We start from the raw sequence: 21,825 nt of genomic DNA on the forward strand, positions 1-21,825 counted from the left end.
TTTTAGGTTATTTATAAGATAGAAGCTATATGAACACAGTTCATCGTCAAATACTTACCGTGAGATTGGACTTAGGCAGATTAACTCTTGTAACTCCTTTTTTTTATATATTATTATAATTACCAGCTCTAAACTTATTCACTAAGAACGATATAAATTTGTCGAATTGATAAATAAACTATGGAACAGAACCAAATTTATGAACTGTACGAACAAGGAATATCAAAGCTTCGTAAAATACTCTCTAGATGGAACAGAAATGACCAATTACAAATACGAATCTCCAAACGTAGAAGCATGAATTCCAAGAATACGTCAAGCATTCAACGTTATTACATTCATACAAGTGCTCTGTAAAAAAATTACATACTGCGCAAAATCTTTACTGAAACTGAAGACTCCTTTCTAGATAACAGTTCTTAAAAACACAAGGGAGATGAAATGTAAAGTGTCGCAGGGCATATTGTCTGCAAGGGATGAATCCTAATGGTTGCATCACGTACACAAGGGGGTTGAAAATCTGCATTCCGTGCGCAATCGTCCCAAGGACATCGCATCTAGCCAATCGCCGATTGTAAAACCGACTGAAGTGCAGATGTCACCCCCATCGTTACAATACACAGCAGTTCAGTAGCAAGGGTAGTAGAAGTACCAGGATAAGGGTACATTCATCCACCATACATGATCCGCGAGAATAGCAAAATGGTGGTAGTGGCATTTAGAGTGATGCCCTTTCCTGGTGAGAAACTTGATAGGTAGTCAAGCCCGCGGGTGATTCAGTGCCACCGTCAAGGGTGGGATATATCCGTGAAGCGAAGGGTGAGTTACGAATTTTCGAGTGACGAGTGGGAGGGTGAATTCAGCGTGCCGACCGTCAACGCCATCTGGTCGGCCAGTGAGCGGCCACCAGCCACCCTCGAAACGAGACGTGCGCCTCGCTACGAGTTTAATAAGACTTTTCTTCAAGACTTGTGTGCCGCAGGCGTCCGTGTCACAAATCGTCCTTTAAAGAAAATCGCGCGCGGATTAATTCACGGAGTGTTTTCTCTTGTGCCTTAGACAGTTGTAAGTGAGTAAGCAAGTGCATCAGCACCGGCATCGGCAACGAGGCCTACGACAAGGTAACCCAAAAGAAAAGAGCAACTTAACAGTCTAATACACATTTTCTGCCATCGATAATAGCTACCCTCTTCTTCGAACAGTCAATATCCTACCTATGCTTTCGAGGTCACGCAGTCCCATTTGTCTCTTAAATGATTTATTCTACCGGTTATAAGAATCTGCTCGAAACTGGCATAACCTACACCTACGATATCATCTTATTTCTACATCATTCTATTCTGCATAACCCAAGCGGGATAGAGTCGCGCGTGTTGGATCGATTCCATTTCTTGAGTCGCCCACGGGGGATCAGGGACACGCGCGCACACGCACATACAACGTACTCATAGAATTTGAAATACCCAGGGAAAAATCATTGTGACAAGTCCGTTGAAATTGTCGAGATTTTTCTGGGATTTTTACTTTTATTAGAGGTTGAATTTTTTAATTTTTCATGCACGCGGGAAATGATATTAAAATTTCAAAATTTTCATATCACAGACTTGGTGATCTGAATAACTTTCATAAATTTCTTGGAACATTATTAAGGCTCTTTCTTTATTACTTAGAAATTTATTTGCGGGATCCTTTGTCGAAATGGAACTGTCCACTTTTACGGGGTCGATCCTAACGTGATAGGGGTGTATTATATTTAGCTGTGTACCACCGTAGGTTTCTACTATCACCAATTCTGTTTCTACTTCATTATTTAGTCTAGTTTATTCAGAAAATGTCGAGTACACTAAAATACTAAAGATTTTACTTGCTTGTTCATTTTACAGTAGTACTGACATCGTGGGTAGACTATTTCTAGTATCTTTTTCACAATAATGAGAATACTGAAAATAACTGACATTTTTACCTGTATCGTTCTCATCTCTGCTAGACACTCGCCATTTCTCAACTTTGTACGCATTAATCCTAATTCTTACTTTCGCACGTGACTACATCTTTCTCTCCATTTGGCAGAGCATTTCGAGAATTCCTCTCGACTCAAAATGAAATTCCTGGTCGGATGTGCTAGCACTGAGACAACCCTTAATTATTTCCAGTAAATTCCCAAGATTGAAAATTTTCAAAATTCATTGATCCTGTGCATTGTGTTGTCTAAAATTATAAGTTTATTATAAAAAAAAAATCTCATGTCTGCTTCGTTAAATTAAAAATTCCGTTACCACCTGTACTGCAAAGCATGTAACAAAATTGCACTTTACAACGTTGACGAGATTAAAAATCTAAAAAATAGACAAAAAAGTGTACAGGGACGGCAAAGTAAATTCCTTAATTATTTTAACGAATAAACCACCGGGGAATGATATTCCTTTTACATCCTTTTTCACGAGCAACGCAAATCATATTTTTCTCTAGCGTGTCTACCTCCGTGTACGTACGTATCGCCGTAAATATGTATGGTGGTTGTTGCACGTTGAATATTCGGCTTTCCCATTGGTCGAACGTCTACAGCTTCTCGTTTTTGCACGTGACATTTATGATATCGGGAAATATTAATAACTGACCCACTAGCATATACCGTTACGCAGATACTTGCCACCCTTTGCAGCTACCGATTTATTTAATCCTTAATATTGTTATTAACAATGTCGGGTCCGGTGATAAATCTAAAGGGCAATTTTCATGCGGTAACCTCAAAACGAGCAAAGCCTCTCGTAACCAACCGCTGGATATCGATTATTCGATACTGCATAAGTAGTCTCGGAGGCGTATGTCCTGCCTTTTGCACGGTCATCCTGGGTATAATCGATAAGAAGACAAAGGAAACAAAAAAAATGAAAAAGTCTGAATGACAAAGAGGAAAATCGGGAGACCTGTCAGAAATTCCGACTCTGACAATGCTTGGTAATTATCGTCGCCATCTTTTTCTTTCCCGATTTTTATCACCTTCGATATAATTTTGACAAATTTGACTTTCACACAAAAGGCACGTTACTTTAATTCGTAAAACGTCGTACGACTTACGGACGATGAAAGCGAGTGGTTACGACTGGGTGGTTTGACGGTGGCGAAAAGTCCGCATTGGTAATGACGAGAGAGAAGAGAATAAGGGATCTTACGAATCTTTTGAAGTTGATTTTTAGAAGAGGTGTACGTGTACGTGGAGTATGCTTTAAGATCTAAACTGTGAACTGAGTAACGAGAAAGTGAGCGAGAAAAATTTTCGTAAATAAAAGACGTTGCGTATTCTGCGGAGAAAATTATTTTTAAACAAAGAAACCACTGAAATGCGTCACAAATGGTTAACTTTTCCACGTTATAAACATTCTGATGTTTCATTTTTATCTGCGTTTTTTTTCTTTTTTTTCTTTCGCTTTTGTGTTTGTCGGGGTTCTTTCATTTCCCCCACCCTTTTAGGTTTCATTATACTACGGACAATAATCGTCTCGGGTACAAATGGGATTGCTTGTGGTTAAAAGAATTGCGAAATTATTACCATATGCTTCCATAATATTGATATTTATAATTTTGTATAGCTGGCAGTTAACTGTACCAATCAGTTTCTACGACCAGACATATTGTTGTGGTCTGATTATATTATAACAATATATGCTCGATATTCATATCAGATACGCAGTTTATTGGTTTGACAGTGCTATAGAAATGTGAAAATGAACTTGAGAGAATAGAAGAATTTGGAGAAGTGGGAAAAGAAATGAAAAGAGTCGGGCACTCAAAATGTGCCGATTGTATCTGTTGGTGCCAGTGACCCCCTATTGATTCCACGCTCAGCGGAGCACAGACCAGACCCTCACCCTCGTCGTCGCCTCCCGTTGCCAGCTCACCCTCAATCTCCACCTCCGACCATCTCGCTCTTTCCCACTCTCTCCATATATATCTCCTTCTTTCCTTCTCTCTCTCTCTCTCTCTCTCTCTCTCTCTCTCTCTCTCTCTCTCTCTCTCTCTCTCTCTCTCTCTCTCTCTCGCTCGCTCTCTCTCGCTCGCTCTCTCTCGCTCGCTCTCGCTCGCTTACTCACTCCCTCATGCTTTCCTACACTTTAGTCAAGCTGTCTCACTCCGTACACTGTCCAATGGCGAGCGACGCTAGCGTCATCTAGGCGAAAATAATTTCCACGGGACGAAAGGTTTGCTGCGCGCCGTCGAGCAACTTTCAAATTAAGCGAGAATCTATTCCAGAAACCGATCCCTTGGTCGAGATCCGTTCAAGCGAGAACCGAACCATCCGGAAAATCCTGAGGGACCAAGGGAATCGGGTAAAAGGGCCGGTGGGCGTAAGTTGTTGAGGTTAGGTGTGAACAAACACATTCACTATCCATTCGACAGGATTGTAGAAAAATTCTCACTGCATTGGAGGAAGAAAATCAAAGAGACCTGTAAGTTTGCTCGGAGGAGTTTTCTTTGTTGACCATGTGTTTCGTGTATTTATTCAGAGATGGCGCTAGAGGCAGAACGTTTAAATACAAGTTTTCTGCATCGCGTAATAAAATAATATGAAACAGTTTTCCAGCGGGATTGACCCGATTTGAAAGGTGTCAAGGATTTCGTATTCCACTAATCCTGCGATACGATTTTCCTTTCTCTTTTTATTATACCGCCTATTTTTACGAGCAATGAATTTCAGTCGTGCGAAACTTCAAGCATGAGAAACAGGTGAGCAAAGGAAATGAAAATATCTCGAATGAAAATCTCATCGGCGACGAGAAGTGGCATTGCGCGAACTCTCATCTCCGCGTGTCTACTCAATTATTAACACACTTGAGACTCTTTTTTTACCTTTTTAATCCACCCATCTACAATTCCCCAGTGACTTCTCCAACTTCTACGATACTTTTTACATCTCTCTCTCTTTTTCTCTTGTTAATTTACTACTCCAAAGAAAGTAAAAGAGTTTTCAGGTATGGTAGTCACGTGACCAGTGTCATAAAACAAAGGAAATTCTCTCTGGTGTCTCGTTAAGTTTTCCCCTTCCAAGTTTTCTTACGTAACCTTTACGTTTAAGTTTTTAATACGATGCTCTGCAGATAATTAATCTGTCATTTCTTTTCGGTTCTGTTGTCGGTTCCTGTGACGTATATTGGTACATCATTGGCAACAGTATGGACGCCACCTTGGCTGACAGGAACGTGGAGTGGCGATGACAAGCCTGATTTTGGAGAACGCGGACTTGAACCGACTTTTCCCGAAATGCCGGCCTAGGGGCGGCCCACCACCGCCCCCAGGGGGCACCACACAAATTGGCCAGCCGCATGACCACCCTTTTCAGACGGAGGCCACCTCTATCACCACCATCACCAGCACAACTACTTTTGCTACGTCCACCTCCTTCGTCACATCTGCCAATAGTATTAACGTCATCAGCATTACCCCAGCAACTATTGTCGCTAATACTACTCCTATTACTGCGACTAATATTGCTAGTTTCGTCACCGTCAGCACCACCGCCACCATTGTTGGTAACAGCAGTACTACAAATTCTGTATCATCAAGCAACGGAATGATTGACCTCGAGCGCGATTCCACCGACAGGCAAGTGTATTAGTAGTTCTTGTAATTGGCCGCTAGATGGCGACGCAGACGTTCTTTATCACCCTCAGTTATAACTTTTGAGATTCTTTGGGAAGAATGATAACGAGTATAATTTGCATGCGAAATGTAAATGTTTTTGTTTACCTTTTCACGATCATTTCCATGTGCGTTGTATTATTGGATGGGCGAATGAGGGCTATATAAATGTGGCATGCTGGTATACGGTATGAGAATACGAGTGAGTGAACGAAGAGTTACATTCTTAGGTGTAGGAAACAAGCGAATGGCAGGAAAAAATCAAGTTCGCTGTCCCGTAGGACGGCGAGCGTGGTGCCCGGAATCGAGCCGGATGAGCAACTTCCGGTCACCACGAAGCCGTCTTCCTCGAGCTCCTCGTCCGCTTCCGGGCGCAGCGAAGACGCACCGAATTACGGGAGCCTTCAAGGAAGCGATCATCTGCCACAGTCCCAACAGGATGACAGTGGACCTGAAGAGAGTCCTGTTTATATTTTAACATCTGCTAAGGGAGATCGCAGCTACAAACTTCGCGATTCCAGGTGAATATATTCTTTTGATAGGGCCAGTTTTAGGGGTAGAAGTATTCTATATTATTCTGTAGTATCCTATACTGGTTCAAGGAAATTATTGTCACGTGGTACCAGCTAACGTTGAATGTCATCTTAGTCTTTGAAATTATACACATGAAACATCACTGAAAATCAAATATTAAAAAAGCACCTAATGTCCAAACGAATTGTTGACGTGAATATTTAGTTTTTAACGTGTCTTTAAATCACTGTTACTTCTAAATATCATAGGCAATGCTTTACAAATTTTTGACTTTTTGTTTTTTCATCCCATTGTTTAACTAGCAGCCATTTTACTTATCACGACCAGGTGTAATGGTAAATTCTAGTTGAAAAATGTTTTCAAATTCCAGTAGTACACTGGTGTTTATACTAGATGGCGATACTATTCATAGGTTATAAAACGTCTAACAGGTGCTTCTACATTTCAATGTTAATATGCTGTATTCCGAAGTATAAGTGGGAGTGACCATGTGTTTAGTGTAGGTCAGGGACCACGTGCTAGCAATGCGTTCGTAGTACACTAATATAAATTTTTAATTTGTAAATGATTTGATCTACCGAAAGAATATAATTGATAATTTATACTGATTTTTCATAGTAATTTATAAACGCGATGGACTCTTTAATACAGAAAAATGATGGTGACACTGCGAGACAGTGTAAATTAAATGAATTTTAGATTTTTCCATTTTCTTAAAAAATTATGTGCAGAAATTGAGACATTTATATTATCTGGCAGAGTCATGCCTCTAAAATGAAACAGTGACAAAATGTGTCTCCATCTGTCGGCAAGTCTGTGAAGTTACCCGTAGATTTTAATTATCTACCCTACCGTTCGATAGCGATGATCAAATTTAAATAGACATATTGCAGGTAAATGCACGCTGGAACTTTCTCATTACAGAAATTTATACACTTATCTTAAACATATTATCGAGCTTGCATTTGAATCTTAATTTCGCTTAAATATTCGCGACCTTTTCTTGGCTTTTGGCTCACGCATATGGTTTTAGGTTATGTTGTCCGTTTAGGTAGAGGTTTTGTTTACGCCTTCGCTCCTCACTGATTAGCGTTATCGAGTGACTTGGTATTGTGCCAATGAACTCACCAACATTTCTTTGAATTGTATCGCTAGCAAAGATATCTTCGCCAACAGTGTACATAATTATTATCAAGAGAAGGACTCTTAGTTTTTTATTACTCTCCGACAAGTATACGATAAACCACGCTACAGTCAGACCCACCAACTTCGTGAACGTTGTCTTCGTGGCACTAATATCCGCACGACACACGTGTTCCTGGTTAAACTTGTATTTAATACATCTTTAAAGTATTTGTCGTTTATCCTGGAAATATGTGAATTTCTTGCAGAATTATTGAGATCGCCGGTGGCCGTGAGATCTTCTCCCAAAGCAGAGGCAAAGTAGCAGCGCGTAAGCCGCGCTTCCTGGCCGCCTCGAATTCGCTGACGAACGAAGAAAGTCAGCCGGACAACAAACTGACAACAAAGAAGAACAATAAGTCCCCAAATAGACAAAGCGTCTGGGAATTGCGTAGCCGGTGAGAATATAATTCCAAGGATAATTCTGATATGGAGTATTATTCACATAGTCTTAATAATTGTATCTGTCAACAGGTGTGGCCAGGCCAGACGACAACGTACAAACCGTGAGGTCACGGAGACTGTGTTCTCGTCGGAGGTTCACTCGGTGCGTCGGAATCCCACCAAGTCGATTCTGGATTACGACTCGCCGGCGAGCAATCATGGAAACCGTGTGATAAACTACGACTCGATTCTAAATAGCAATAATGTAGAGTATAGCATGCCGAAGAGTATTACCGATTTGAATTATGGATTACCCAAGAACTGCGTAGACTATCAGTCAAATCATACAACACCAGCACGCAGTATGGCAATCGTAAGCGACGGTGAGGTCGTCGTCTTTGACGACATCGATGACAACTGGCAAGGTCTTAGGTTGGATCTTGGATCTAGTAACGCCGATCAGGTTGGAGATAGTCTTGACTTGGAGACTGATGAGACTAGACGTGGTCGGATGCATCCTGAACCACCAAGTTCAAGTGTAGGAAGTACACCGAGTCCCACTCCACCTCATCATCGTAATACTTCCGATTTCTTCAAGGTAACGATTGAGTTAATGGTCGTTACATTAATTTACTGCTGTTTACACTCGCGCCATTTTGTAATCCATACTCCGTCATGATATTCATTATCCAATTGGCCTCTGCCTTCATCATTATATATTGCTGACACGTGTACTGTGAATCATTATTAGATTCTAAGCCGCATGTGCTCATCTGCATTTGTTCTGTCATGCTTGGCTATCGTTTCATTGATTCGTCGTTCACAGTGCCTCTTAGGCAAGGCTTTTGCGTTGATGGATCATCTCTTAGATACGTTCTGTTTTACATCAACTGTGCATAATTACATGGGGAAGATACACCGGAATTAATAACTGAATATTCATCCAGGTTGTCACAGCGGCAAGCGATTGCGAGGTGGAGTCGCCGTCACCGGAACGTAATCACAAGGTGGCGAGAGTAATTGGCGAATTACCAATCGCACAGTATTCCGGTAGTCCACGAAGATACGGTGTCAGGGAGAATCCTAGGCTACCTACACTTTTATCCTCGCCCTCGATGTACACGACGCCAAGGCCTGGTTTTCCCCAGAGAATTCTGCCCACCACGTCAAATCAGAAAGAGGTTGCGATTTATCCATTATTAAGCAAAGTTTTAATAGTTCTGTGTGCTGTTTGAGTTACTAATGAACTCACGGTGTCAAAACTAAAGAACAGCAGTGAAGTCTTCTTCGAAGAGTATACAGAAATTAACTCGCTTATGATTCCAGAAGGAAGAGAGTCCTGCTGAGGTTGTCGTGGAGAATCCTGTGACAGAAAACATCATTCCTGAAGCAGAAGCAGAAGTGGAACCGAACAGGACAACGCCACCACCGGTAGAGGCTGATATAGAGGAGGAGGAAGAAGAGGAGGAGCTCGAGGACGAAGAAGAGGTAGAAGAGGAGGAGGAGGATTCTTTGAAACCTCCGGTACTACCCGTAGAGAATCTTAGCAGCCTTGTTTCACCCAGTGGTAGTACTTTTGATTATCTCTACGAGTTCTCTGAGACGCGGAAAGTCCTGGAGGAGTTCTTCAAGTGTCCACCTCCCGCAGAAGAGAAAGAAAATAATACAGAATCGTTTCCGTTTCAAGTACGTTTTATGATGTTTGTTGTTTTCTATTTCGTACCGTTTTCTTTATGTTTATTTCATTGGCATTTTCTCTTACAGGATCTGGACTACGAATTGCGAAGACAGGGTGGCAGTGCCTACGTTGGCCAGCGACTGGCAAGTGGTCCACCAATATCAGAAGAAGTTTTGGTTCACGAGTCTCCAAAAAAGCAGAGACCGGACTTCCCACATACGGTATGAATTTACGTTATTTGAATCCCATGACGTACTGATATGAGTATTTACATGGGTGGAGTTAAATACAGAATATGTTCACGTATACGCAGTAAGTTCAACTATTTCCATGTGACGAGGTATAGACAAGAGTCTCTTCCTGTCTGATTTGAAGACATTATCACTAAATATAAACATTTATTTATAGATAAAGATTGTCTTGAATGTACAGATTTAGACGTCTGCCTCTCCCACTTCATACTCACGGTGGATTTCAATAGTGGATACGCATCTTGGTGTTCTGCTGTGATAACTTTCAGTATTTCATGTTCCAGACGGTGGAGCACGAGAATAACTTTCTGGACCTGTCAGTCGGCACAGGCAGCAGTGAAGACTTGGGTGAGACTGAAGTGGGACTTCAGGTTGGACATTCGAGGAATTTTACGCTCAGTCCTGAGACTACAGACTGCGATAGTAACTGTGGTGATCTAGACAGTGACATGTCTCTGGTGATGATGGACAACGAGTTAATGCCTGCTAGCGGGCTTCTTGGCTCTGTCGGCGACCTTGGAAATAATTCAGAATCCCTACGGATATACACAAGCATGCCTGTCCTCGAGGATGGCTTGTCGAGTGGTCATGCCAGTGATACCGATAACAACAATCCCACGGTGATGCTAATGAAGAGGCAGATAAACGAGATAGAGAAAGAGATTATTCAGAGGACGCGCAACGACATGTTAGAGAACGATACCGGTGGCAAGGATGTCGGACTCAGTGTAACTAAGGATATCTTACATTCGTTAAAGGCGACGTCACCCGACCTATTCGTGGCTAAGAAAGAATCTTATGAGAGCAACGAATTGGAGTTGGATGGGTGAGTTTTAGTGCAAACTCGGATCCAGTGTATTCAGTGACCTCACTTCTAGGGGAATAATATTTTTCCTCGTTGTTTAGTTTGGATCCTTTGGGTACACCACCACCACCCGCACCACAGAGTAGACAAAGTATCGAGGCCGGTGGTGAAGTGGAGGCCGCTATCAAGGATATCCGGTTAGCACTTCAAAGGACAAAGACACTGCCGGTGAAATCGCCTTCGGAGGATCCCCCAGAGCCCAACGTCAGCCCCATCTGGATACCCAGGTATGCCTTTAAACCCAGGATGTCTTTAGAAAACTAAGCAACTAAGGTATAGTGTATTGGATGTCAGACGGAGAGTTTGCGCCGAAAGTAACAGCGAGGACTCCGAAGTGAGAAGAGCTGATGACGAGGCCGATGTAGAGGTAGAAGATGGTCCCGATGAAGAGGAGGCCGATACCGATTTGGAAACCGACAGATTATTGGGTCAACAAAGAACAGACGATCAAGGATTCTACGATGATAAGGTATTATTTATATCTGTACAAAAATATTAAGAAAAAAAAAATGCAAATATTCATAAATCACAAAAATCTTATTCTGATTCTACCTGAGAAATTTTCTGCAATTGGGTTAAGGTGTTAGTGTTTTTCTATTTGAGGAATTTATTGAATTCTACCAAGTATCCATGATACTTGGTAGTATTTGCCTGCTCCTACTATTATTACTAATGGTGACTGGTATTGTGGTGTTGCGCAGGGTTGGCGGAAGCCAAAGACTAGGACAATGTTACCAACAATGAGTACAAAAGTCGTGACTCCCAAACAAACCCCACCGAAAACCCTAAGCGTGGCACCCTTAGAGACGCTTTCACCTACCTGCGAACCCTTACCCTCGACATCCACGTCGGTATCGCCGCCACCCTTGACGATCCCAGCCATTGCCCAATCGCCTGCTTCGGAACGCAAGCCTGCGTCCCCCATTCAGCCGTGTTCCTCGAGCCCCCAGAAGACCCCAGTCAAAAATTCCCCATCGCCTCCTCAGAGCCTCAAGGAATCCGGCAGCAAGGTGAAAAAGGTGCCCTTTCACTCACTCTGTCGCTCTCTCGAGTTTTATTATTTTTTTTTTTGTTTCACTTGTCTTTTCCCACTTTATTTCTCCGAATTCGCTTCTCTTTCACATACGTTCTTTTGCACATTTTAACGCCCGGGCCACTAGAGCTTTGTATTAACGTATTCTTTTTTCGATACCGCTTGAATCTCTTTAGAATTTAGTATTGCATTAATTGCTTTGAAAAATTTCAAATGATCGAACAAAATTTCGAGCGATATGTAACTTGATCTTTTTTTAAAAGGTTCTCATACATACTAGGTCCCACTTTCGTTCTCCTGTCCTGTCAGATTTTTACTCGAACAACGTAGATGCTTACATTACAATCTCTAAACGAGAAGCATGCCAAAAGGGAAAAAACAATTATCTAGAAACAAACAATTCTCCAAATTATCCAAGTTGCACCTGCTTAGATGCATCCTCTATTGATCAATAACACAAAGACACGATTTCTAATGCTTTTTCTCACTGTCATACATACAAAACGAAGCTCAAGAATGACATTTTAATAAATCACAGTCCACTTTGAAGGACCACTATACAACACCAGCTTGCAACTGCATGAAGATCAGAGCGGAGCAAGCATGTGAGATGATTAGAGCTTTCAGGAGTGCATTTATATTATCTGCGAAAAGCCGAGTCACTTGTACTAGCAATTAAATACGTATAAATCGATCAGTCATTAATCCATTGAATTGTTTCAGGACAAGGAAGGCAAAAAGAAGAGCAGAAACAAAGAAGGTAGTATCGCTCCTAACGCCTTGTCAAACCATACCTCAGTAGTTTACCTTGAACGTATTTTAAAAACGTACCAAAACAAGAGCATGCCTTGAATAAAATCCATACTTTATTAATTTGAACGACTTTGTCACGTATAAAAGAAAGAATCAATGATTCTGTAACTCTGTATAATCCAATTTCTGACGTTTCACTGAGCATCTTGTTTCTTCACTTACAAATAACGCATGACGTTTTACTATTTAACCAAATATGATAGCGAGTACTAATCACACTTTAAATCCTTTCTAAATGCTGCTACCTTGGATGCCTGATATGTGCCTTGAATACATCGTCTCTTATATGGTAGGTACCCCACTCTTTCCCCCTTTCGATTGTTCCAAACTGTTTACCATCTATATCCCATTCGTGCTTGTGTATTATCACATGCACGATCTCTCTTAGCATATATACATATATATATATCTTATTGCACATTTAATTATGGCGCCAACTGCAGCCGAACAGTTCTTAAAGTTTGGGGAAGCCCGCATTGAGACTCGCATATAACAAACGGTTTGCTTGATCGTGAACAGTGACTTTCTCCAGTGACTGGTGTCCAATTATACATGAAACTGTAATACAGAGCAGAGCCGAATTAATATTTCAATTCATGCGGTAATCTCGGTTGAAGCGTGCACAGTAAATAAATAAAATTAAATCATTAAAGATCCTCCATTGCACTGTGGGTATACCGGTTTCTTGATATCCTTGAGGTGGCTTGTTCATCGCGCCGAAGGAAGTGGCAAAACAATTCATAGAATAGACTCATTCTTATTAATGCAATACCACTGCGAGGCTGACAGTTCGCCTGGAGAACGTAGAATGGATGAAGCGAAGGAAGTGTACGACTGGTGTGAAATCGATGAGAAACCAGTGAATAAATCTGAGATCGTTCGTGTATCGTCTATGAGAGTACTTAGCTGTTCAGCAGAGTATCTGGCAGCGTTTGGTAGCCTGACTGATAGTCGCAATATAGGAATAAAGAATGAAACTCCTGGCACCAGGAGCAACGACGACCCCAAGTATCCGTCGCTTACTAAATGGCGTGTCTCTGTGAACGTTTCAGCTCTCCTGGCCGATCCTTCAGTTCTCATCGAGGGCGTGCTCTTCCGAGCTAGATACCTGGGCTCGACGCAGCTCGTCTGCGAGGGACAGCCGACCAAGTCCACCAGGATGTGCCAGGCCGAGGAAGCCGTCTCCAGGATAAAGGTACGCAAGCCTGATGTGAATTCTGTGGGTACCATAGACTGTCGAGATGCTCCTGTCATTTGGTGATCTATGGATCATTCCCACATCAGAACTTCATACACCCATCACTGAGGTCTCTAGTGGCTTATGAATTACTGCTGCTAGCTACGGAATGTCAAACATCCATTTCTGAGATCCAGTGACCCGTAGATCTCCAAATTGTCAAAACTTTCAGTCGTTCATGGAAAGAAATATGGTTCATACGTTTCTACTGTACGTACTGATGTCGATGCCCATTATCAAACAGCATTAAATGCATATCTCAGAAATACATTATTTATACATCACAAGCGATAACATAGTCGCATGCCTCTGAATGCTTTACACAGTTTTTATTTAATATTATTTTTCTTTCTTTCTCTTTTAGTCTTTCGTTTGCTCCATCATTTATCGACAAGACATGGCAGTGTCCTCGATACGGCCATATATATATATATATATATATATATATATATATATATATATATATATATATATATATATATATAATTATATATAAAAAAAAGAAAATTTGTAAATTTGAAAACTCAAACGGCTAGGAATTTTCTTAATTTTCATTCGTCCGAGAAATAATAAATCAAATACTTATCCAAGGAAAGTTACCCCAAGTTCTCATGTCGTATGTAAAGTATCAAGAAAGCGTTTGCAGCAAACTAAAAAGTACCTATGTAACAACCCTGAAACTCTTAATACATAAGGTATATATATATATATATATATATATATATATATATATATATATAGTACATATCAGAAGGCTCGTGAACTCTCTGAATCCGCCCGTGTGAACCGGTACTTTGATATGAAGTACTACGTGAACATTGAGATTCCTCTTTAATTTCAAGATATATATTCTTCGCTCGAGCTTAATATCGTACTCAAGAACGGATCAGTACTTGGCACGTGTACCAGTTCTTGCCTCAAGTCCCATTGACATACTATGACTGACCGGGTTCTATCATTCGTATCACCTATGAACTCTTGCTAGATCATTGGCATAAACTTTAACACTTTCAGGTACTGATCAAAAGCGACTCGATGTGTCTATTCTATACGGATTAATAAGAAATAACTGTGAAATGGCCGTTGTGTAAAGAGGCCTGAATGTTTCAGTGTAGCGCCCCTCTTCCTCACATCACCAACACCACCACCCGACCACCGAACACTGTCATCTTCTCGGTGTAACTTTTTGATGTGTCTGTCTGTCTGTCTATTTTTGTGTCTGTCTGTCCTTTATTCTGTCTCTGTCGGACTGTCTGCGTAAAAAGAACACCACTCTCTTAAATGCCTGCCTATCCTCACCCACCTTTGTCTTCTGATATTTCAATTCCATAAGTAGAGACGCGCGCTGGTGGCACACCGTATGCGCGCCTAAACGCATCCGACTATTTTGCACTGAACTGTACTTCTTGGCTCACTGATAATTATCACTGCCGTTAATCACTGTCAACCTAGTAGACCAGAGAGTTTGCTACTGTCAAAAGGAAGCTTGCGTGCGCTGTCTGAAATCTCTTGGCTAAAACGACAGACATCTTTGAGCATCGAAGACTGTCTCCTTGGCGATTGCGCTTCGGTGTTGTGTAACTAAATATCTCTTTGAACTGCACTCAATGCATCGATGAACACTTAGCTATGCCTTTGTTTTCTTCTGTAGTTTCTAATTGCGGCTGTTTTTCTTGAATTATTGTATAACAGAGGCTGATCGCACGCGGGAAATTGTATTGCACGCTGTCTTTGTCTTTAAAGAATTGCATCTTCAGTGGCGGCGTATAGATCCAAGGTGGTCCTTACTGAGTTAGTGAAAAAAAAAAAAAAGAAAACCAAAAAAAAATATGTTAAGGGGAGGAACTTATAATCTGTTTATTAAGCTTGTTTTTTTTTTTTCTCTTAATTTTATTAAACTCATTTTACTCCCAGTTCCAAAAGCTTGGCTTCATACTTTGAGGCTTGCTGACTCGAAATGACTGCTAGGACTGGTCACAATTTGATCTCCAATAATGGTGTCTCCATGATGCTTCTGTCTTCTTTTGAATTGTTCGGGCTGGCTCAGGAGAGAAGTTGCTTTAGAGCCTACTCGGCTTATCATGGACAATCGGAAAGGATCAGCGCTCGTTTACGACGACGTCCAACCGATGGAAGTCTGAGTCTGTGCTGCGGTGCGTGACCTTCTGTAACAGGAAGCAGCAATGGTCGATAAAGGGAAAAGAAAATTAGTGTACAAGTAGCATCGACTCAGAATCCAGGGAGCTTCTGGCTCGCGCGGTGGCTTGTTCTGTGTGGTGGTGGCGTGGTGTGGCAATGTGACTAGCAGAAGCCTTTGTTTGTTTGTTTGTTTGGCGCGTGCGTTACGGAAGGATGCGTCGATGTCGGCGACGGCAGTGCCGATGCAGGCTACCCTCGTAAACTATGGGGGCCAGCACGGTTATGGTCGGTGCAGCGTCGCATCGCAGGGCAGCCTCGATGAAGATGAGTGCGACTCGAGTGAGGAGCTGATTGGGAGTGGCTCCGGTGGCCAGAACGAGAGCCTGGCTGCCGATGTCCCAATCTCCGGGGGTGCCATGGGCCCCCTGGGCCCCAATCTCCCTCCGTTGGGCCCCAGCACCGTTTTCAGACTTCAGTTTCTCGGGTCGGTGGAGGTGGAAGAGGAAGGGGGTCGCAAGCGCCGAAAGCGCCTTAAGAAGCACATGGTCGAGGAGGCTGTCACTAAGATCAAGGTCCGCCTACCCTTTGACCTCTCGACAACACCACAGATATATCCTCCCACTTTCTTTTGATCTCTTGAACCCTCTGCAGTCTCTCTCTCTCTCTCTCTCTCTCTCTATTCATATATCTTCTTTTTTTTATTCATCCTCATACTCTCTCTCTCTCTCTATTTATCTATTGCTCTCTTCATCGTCCATTCTTCATATTCAGGTATATCAGTCTCCCTTATGTAAAAGTTGAACAGTTACCCACTTGGTTCGTACCTTTCTTTGGTCATTAGAGCTAGAATTGCTACTGATCGTTTACTAACTGAGAATCTGCATTTTTATCTTACACGCTGCTATCTTGTCCAGGCTTTGGTGAGTAAGCGATGCGACTGATGGATCCTTTAGAATATTTCTGAGCTTGCTCTACGACTGTGTTTTCTCATATTAATCTATACTCTGTTTACCAGGCACCTGATGGCGAGACTCAACCCAGCACCGAAGTGGACCTTTTCATCTCGACCGAGAAGATCATGGTGTTAAACACGGATCTCAAGGAGATAATGATGGACCATGCGCTGAGAACGATATCGTACATAGCCGATATCGGCGACCTGGTTGTACTCATGGCAAGAAGACGTTTCGTGCCGCACGAGATGCAAGAGGCGCCGAAGATCAATCGAACCCCGAAGATGATTTGCCATGTATTCGAGAGCGAGGAGGCTCAGTTCATCGCACAAAGCATAGGTCAGGCGTTCCAGGTCGCTTATATGGAATTCCTCAAAGCGAACGGCATCGAGGATCACAGCTTCGTGAAGGAGATGGATTACCAGGAAGTTCTAAATTCCCAAGAGATCTTTGGCGACGAGTTGCAGATGTTCGCCAAGAAGGAGATGCAGAAGGAGGCAAGTCTGATTAAAAAAAAGAAGCGTATTCGCATAATTACCGCATGTGCATTTGCTATGATACAATGATACATAAACTAAAAAACGTACTTTACTGTGACAGGTGGTGGTACCGAAGGCTAAGGGTGAAATCTTGGGTGTGGTGATAGTAGAATCCGGATGGGGCTCCATGTTACCCACGGTTGTGATAGCCAATCTTGCACCGGCAGGTGCAGCCGCGAGATGCGGCCAGCTAAATATCGGCGATCAGATAATCGCCATTAATGGCGTCTCTCTGGTCGGTCTCCCGTTGTCGACGTGTCAGACGTATATAAAGAACTCAAAGAATCAGACTGTGGTTAAATTGACTGTGGTACCGTGTGCCCCGGTTGTCGAGGTCAAGATCAAGCGACCCGACACCAAGTACCAGCTCGGCTTCAGTGTGCAGAACGGTGTCATTTGCAGTCTACTGCGTGGCGGAATTGCGGAACGCGGTGGCGTCCGAGTAGGCCATAGGATCATCGAGATCAATAATCAGAGTGTCGTTGCTGTGCCGCATGAGAAAATTGTCAATCTTCTTGCGACCTCGGTCGGCGAGGTTTGTATATACATGCAGTAGTAACAGTCCTCTCAGAGACCAGGTGTTCTCAGGTATCGGATAAACGATTCTACGAATAATTACAGATTCTCATGAAGACGATGCCCACGTCGATGTTTAGGCTGTTAACCGGCCAGGAGTCTCCGGTGTACATATAAGAGTTCAATTGCCTGGCCGTTACGTAGTGAAGAGACAATACATCCGCCATCCATTACCATCGTACTACTAATGTCCATACTACTTGGCGGTGGAGATCGTTCCGGTATCAGGTACCAAGGTACCAGGTACTAAATTCGTTTTACATATAAATATTTATATATATAGTATATACACACACAAAAGTATGTATAATTGTTATATCCATAGGTCAGGAACGACCTGACTGACTGCCAGGCTGCCTGCCTGCCTGCCCAAAGTCACAAACTCACCGAGCCCACCTTTTATCCTGCTTTGCTGCTGCGGCTGCACTCTCTCTTTTTCCTTCTATCTCTCTATCTCGAGCTCGAACTCTCATAGAAGCCCAAGTGAAACGTTACTAAGTATTTACTCGAGCGTAATTTATATTATTACCGTAATTAATATAATATATAAATATACGTTTTATCAGTGCGACGTCACTCGTTCGCACGCGTACGATATAAAAGAAATTGAACGGAGAGACGCTTAATATCTCTTTTAAGAACAGTCAGCCAATTTTCTGTCTTCTCTCGAGATATGTACATCGGAGATAAGCAAAGAATGAGAACGTATCCACGTGGTTCCTTCATTGTCACAGAATTGCCGAAGGTCAGAGTCACGTTTTCTCGCGAGAAAACTATTTGCCCTCGGATATCTCGCTGTCGCGATAAATAATTCACAAGGTTGCATCGAGCCTGATATATCTTAAGTCCTATCTTATATTACCGTACCCTCGTGTAATTACCGCGACGGTGAATTCGCCATTCTAATTAACCAGGAGCGAAGACGAGAGAGGACATTTAAAATTGTACGATTGTCAGACGTGCGAATTAGGTAATTAATTGCTAATTAAAGAAGCGAACGAACGAGTGACGTTGTCGTACGCGCCAAGGAAGTTTAATAGGGGAATGCAATGCACATGATTATAAATAGCACAAATGAGAAGTAAAAAAAGAAATTTAAAGACAAACGAAGAATAACACCACTGTCTCCCTCTCGAAGTTTTGCGAGTGAATCGAGGGGGAGAAGTGAGGAGGAGGATGCGAATAAAAGATGAAAAAACAAAGAAAGAAATAAGAATAATAAAGGAATATAATGAATTAGCTGTATATTACGGAGGACAGGGCGAGGATTAATAAATTGAATGCTTAGAGAAGGTGGTCAGTGCGTGACGTAATATTTGTAAAGAAAAGAAAAAAAAATGGAATGAAAAAAAATGGTCAAGCCAATTTCCACAAGGATTTCCTTGACGTATCCATGGAATTCTCACTGGACATTCCCTCGTCGAATATTTTAGTCCTTTTATCGAAAATCGCCTGGTATGCCACTAAAGGCATACGGACTGCGCGGTGCCCCGACTCCTCGTTCATTTGTATTAAAACAAAGTCGAAGATAAGAGAATAAGAGTGAAGTGAGTGTTGATTAAAACTAGAAGCTAATAAGGAACAATAGGACGGAGGGCGATTAAAACCTAATTAGGAATTCTCGTATAAATACGATTTAGGTTCCTTCGAGTGTGTGTAAGTCTCACGCGAAATATTATCGGCGAGTTAGACGAAGAGGAGTACGAATTTCGTTATTCGTTTAAATATAATACTTAAATTAATTCATACGTATAAGTATATGGCTGTCAGTCCTATATACTCTCTAGTCAATGGAAAGATGTAACGATACCGATAGATATTTATACTGTCTTATTGCTGTACTAGAGAGTCCAGATGCACGATTATTAATATTACGTTTCTTTATTTACTTTCTTTATTTATCTCTCTTATTTTTCTTTTCTTATATTATCAATCGTGACACGCTCTCCTCTTCGTTACCTCGTCGACTATCATTGTAATCTAAGTTTTATCTATTTTTGCTGACTACTTTTCGACTCTTAAGCTATACTTCGGCTTTATGAATATCAAATGAGATATCGCGATGGTGCAGAATACTAAGATTCCTAAACTTCGATAAACTTTCTATGCCAAAGTAGGTGCGATCGTGTGTCATAGCTTTGAAAAACAAGAGCGAACAAAAGAAAAAATGATTGTACAGACTGGGACAAAAAAGGAAAACTAAAATATTCCTTTGTCTCTCTCTCTCTCTCTCTCTGTAACTTTCTGTTATCCTCTGTGTCGAATTGCGCGAGTGTTTCCGGTACGCCGTTATTTATTTCAATTGTGTAAAATGAAGATTACCGAATTCCCACGAATCTCGTAGGTTTATCCTTGTTTCTCGTTGTGTAACGTCGATATCTGTAAGACGATAAGCAAAATAGACCCTGAAACAGACTTTTGGCATAAAAGAGTTTATCCATATATCGAGGTGCGTCGGAACTGTATGAATTATAATATATGGGATCAAACAAGATGTTATTATACATAGAGTGTGTATGGGTGGCTGAAAACTTATCTAGTCATTAACGCTAAGGATAAAGTATATATTATAAATAAATAATTGAATACTCAGCCATCGCCAAGCCACCCTGAACTGATAAAGCGAGTGAAGCGTTAATTCGCATTCTTAATTCAAAAAGTAAAATGATAATAACAATAGCAGTTACATATTGACAACAGTCTCAAAGAGAGAAAGAAAGAAAACAAAAAAAAAAGCCTGCATTTAAATCCGACATACGTCCGCTCATCTTTTCTCTCGCTTTTAATTCGAATTTACAAGTGCAACGGCCACAGCGAAAAGTTGAAGAAATTAACACGTAAAACGAAAAGAAAAAGCCGAGGAACAAATACAAAAAGATAGTGGAAAACCTTTGTTTTTAATAATGCCATCCAGTCACCAATCGCAATCAATTTATTCGCTTCGTTACCAAGTTTCAAGAAAATTCTTCTGGCCCTTAAAAGAAAATAGAGAAAAGCACAAGACTAAGAAACGTGAGAAGTAGAATTAAAAGGAACTAAATGAAAAGGTCTTGCGTTTTCATCTCCACAAGCTGTCAGAGTTCTTAGCACGTGGACAATGCATTTCAGCCAACTGCATTCTGAACAGATATGCATATTGATTAAAGCCAATTGAACTGCGATTTTAAAAAATTCTAACAATTTACTAGGGTTGAAGAACAATTGAGACTGGAAAGAAATTTGAGAGTATGCACGTTGACGAGGGCGAGAAAGGGAAACGGGGTAAATGAAAAACAATTATTAAATGAGACATTTTACACGTTCGTAAGTGACACGCGCGACATACACACATACAGACGATATATACTTCTCCCCCATGGAGAATGAGATAATAAAGAAAAGGATGATTCGGTTGAAGAGAAAGAAAAAGTAAGAAGAAACAAAAATGACAATGCGTGAAAAGGGGAAAAATCGCCCACACTCGTACACGGAGAGCAAAGAGTAATTAATATCTTATAGATACATAAACTAGAGCTTGCGCTATAGCTTCACCCGGTCATGAGACGCACTAATGAAAGAAAGAAAAGAAAAAAAAGGAAAAAAAACGTCATGGCTAATCTCTATCAATGTTTGTGAGTGTAACATATAAGTTAAAGAAAAACGGTATTATTAATTACAAAAAGCTTAAGTCGAGCTACTGAATGTGTATATGGTTATACTATACTAGTCCATAACGAAGAAGGTAAACAATAAACTGTAATTTTGAATTCAATTAAAGAAACACGTTTTTTTCATTTACTTCATCTTGGCTTTAAACCTTGAAATTCAATATCGATCACTGTTCACACTACAGTGTTCTACAATAACGCAAGAGGGGAACGTTAATTGATAATAAGCCTTGCTTAAATAACCTAATTTATTGTTACAGGATAGTTACAATTTGAATTTTGAAAATTTTGAATTCAATTAAAGAAACACGTTTTTTTCATTTACTTCATCTTGGCTTTAAACCTTGAAATTCAATA

The 21,825-nt window shown here is 41.2% G+C and overlaps 1 protein-coding gene across 16 annotated transcripts; it reads left to right on the plus strand.

The window, feature by feature from the left end:
* Nucleotides 1-64: 64 nt before the first annotated feature.
* On the plus strand, nucleotides 65-21,581 carry LOC107271759. Of its 16 annotated transcripts, none has more exons than XM_025089042.1 (20): nucleotides 65-1,121; nucleotides 5,131-5,601; nucleotides 5,868-6,158; nucleotides 7,563-7,751; nucleotides 7,828-8,335; nucleotides 8,685-8,918; nucleotides 9,064-9,423; nucleotides 9,502-9,636; nucleotides 9,951-10,492; nucleotides 10,573-10,758; nucleotides 10,811-11,000; nucleotides 11,233-11,550; nucleotides 12,288-12,324; nucleotides 13,430-13,572; nucleotides 15,966-16,325; nucleotides 16,668-16,673; nucleotides 16,769-17,203; nucleotides 17,307-17,780; nucleotides 17,867-18,064; nucleotides 18,147-21,581. In XM_025089042.1, exons 2-19 carry the CDS (start codon nucleotides 5,210-5,212, stop codon nucleotides 17,936-17,938), a joined length of 4,872 nt encoding a protein of 1,623 aa, XP_024944810.1. In that variant the 5' UTR covers nucleotides 65-1,121; nucleotides 5,131-5,209; the 3' UTR covers nucleotides 17,939-18,064; nucleotides 18,147-21,581. The 16 variants fall into 16 exon arrangements, with proteins under 16 accessions (XP_024944810.1, XP_015603622.1, XP_024944811.1 ...); XM_015748136.2 differs by having other exon boundaries at nucleotides 5,171-5,601; XM_025089043.1 differs by lacking the exon at nucleotides 65-1,121 and adding an exon at nucleotides 4,075-4,725.
* The last annotated feature ends 244 nt before the right edge of the window (nucleotides 21,582-21,825 follow it).

This window comes from Cephus cinctus, unplaced genomic scaffold, assembly GCF_000341935.2.
Source record: "Cephus cinctus unplaced genomic scaffold, Ccin1 Ccin1_scaffold1042, whole genome shotgun sequence".
Classification (NCBI taxonomy): domain Eukaryota; kingdom Metazoa; phylum Arthropoda; class Insecta; order Hymenoptera; family Cephidae; genus Cephus; species Cephus cinctus.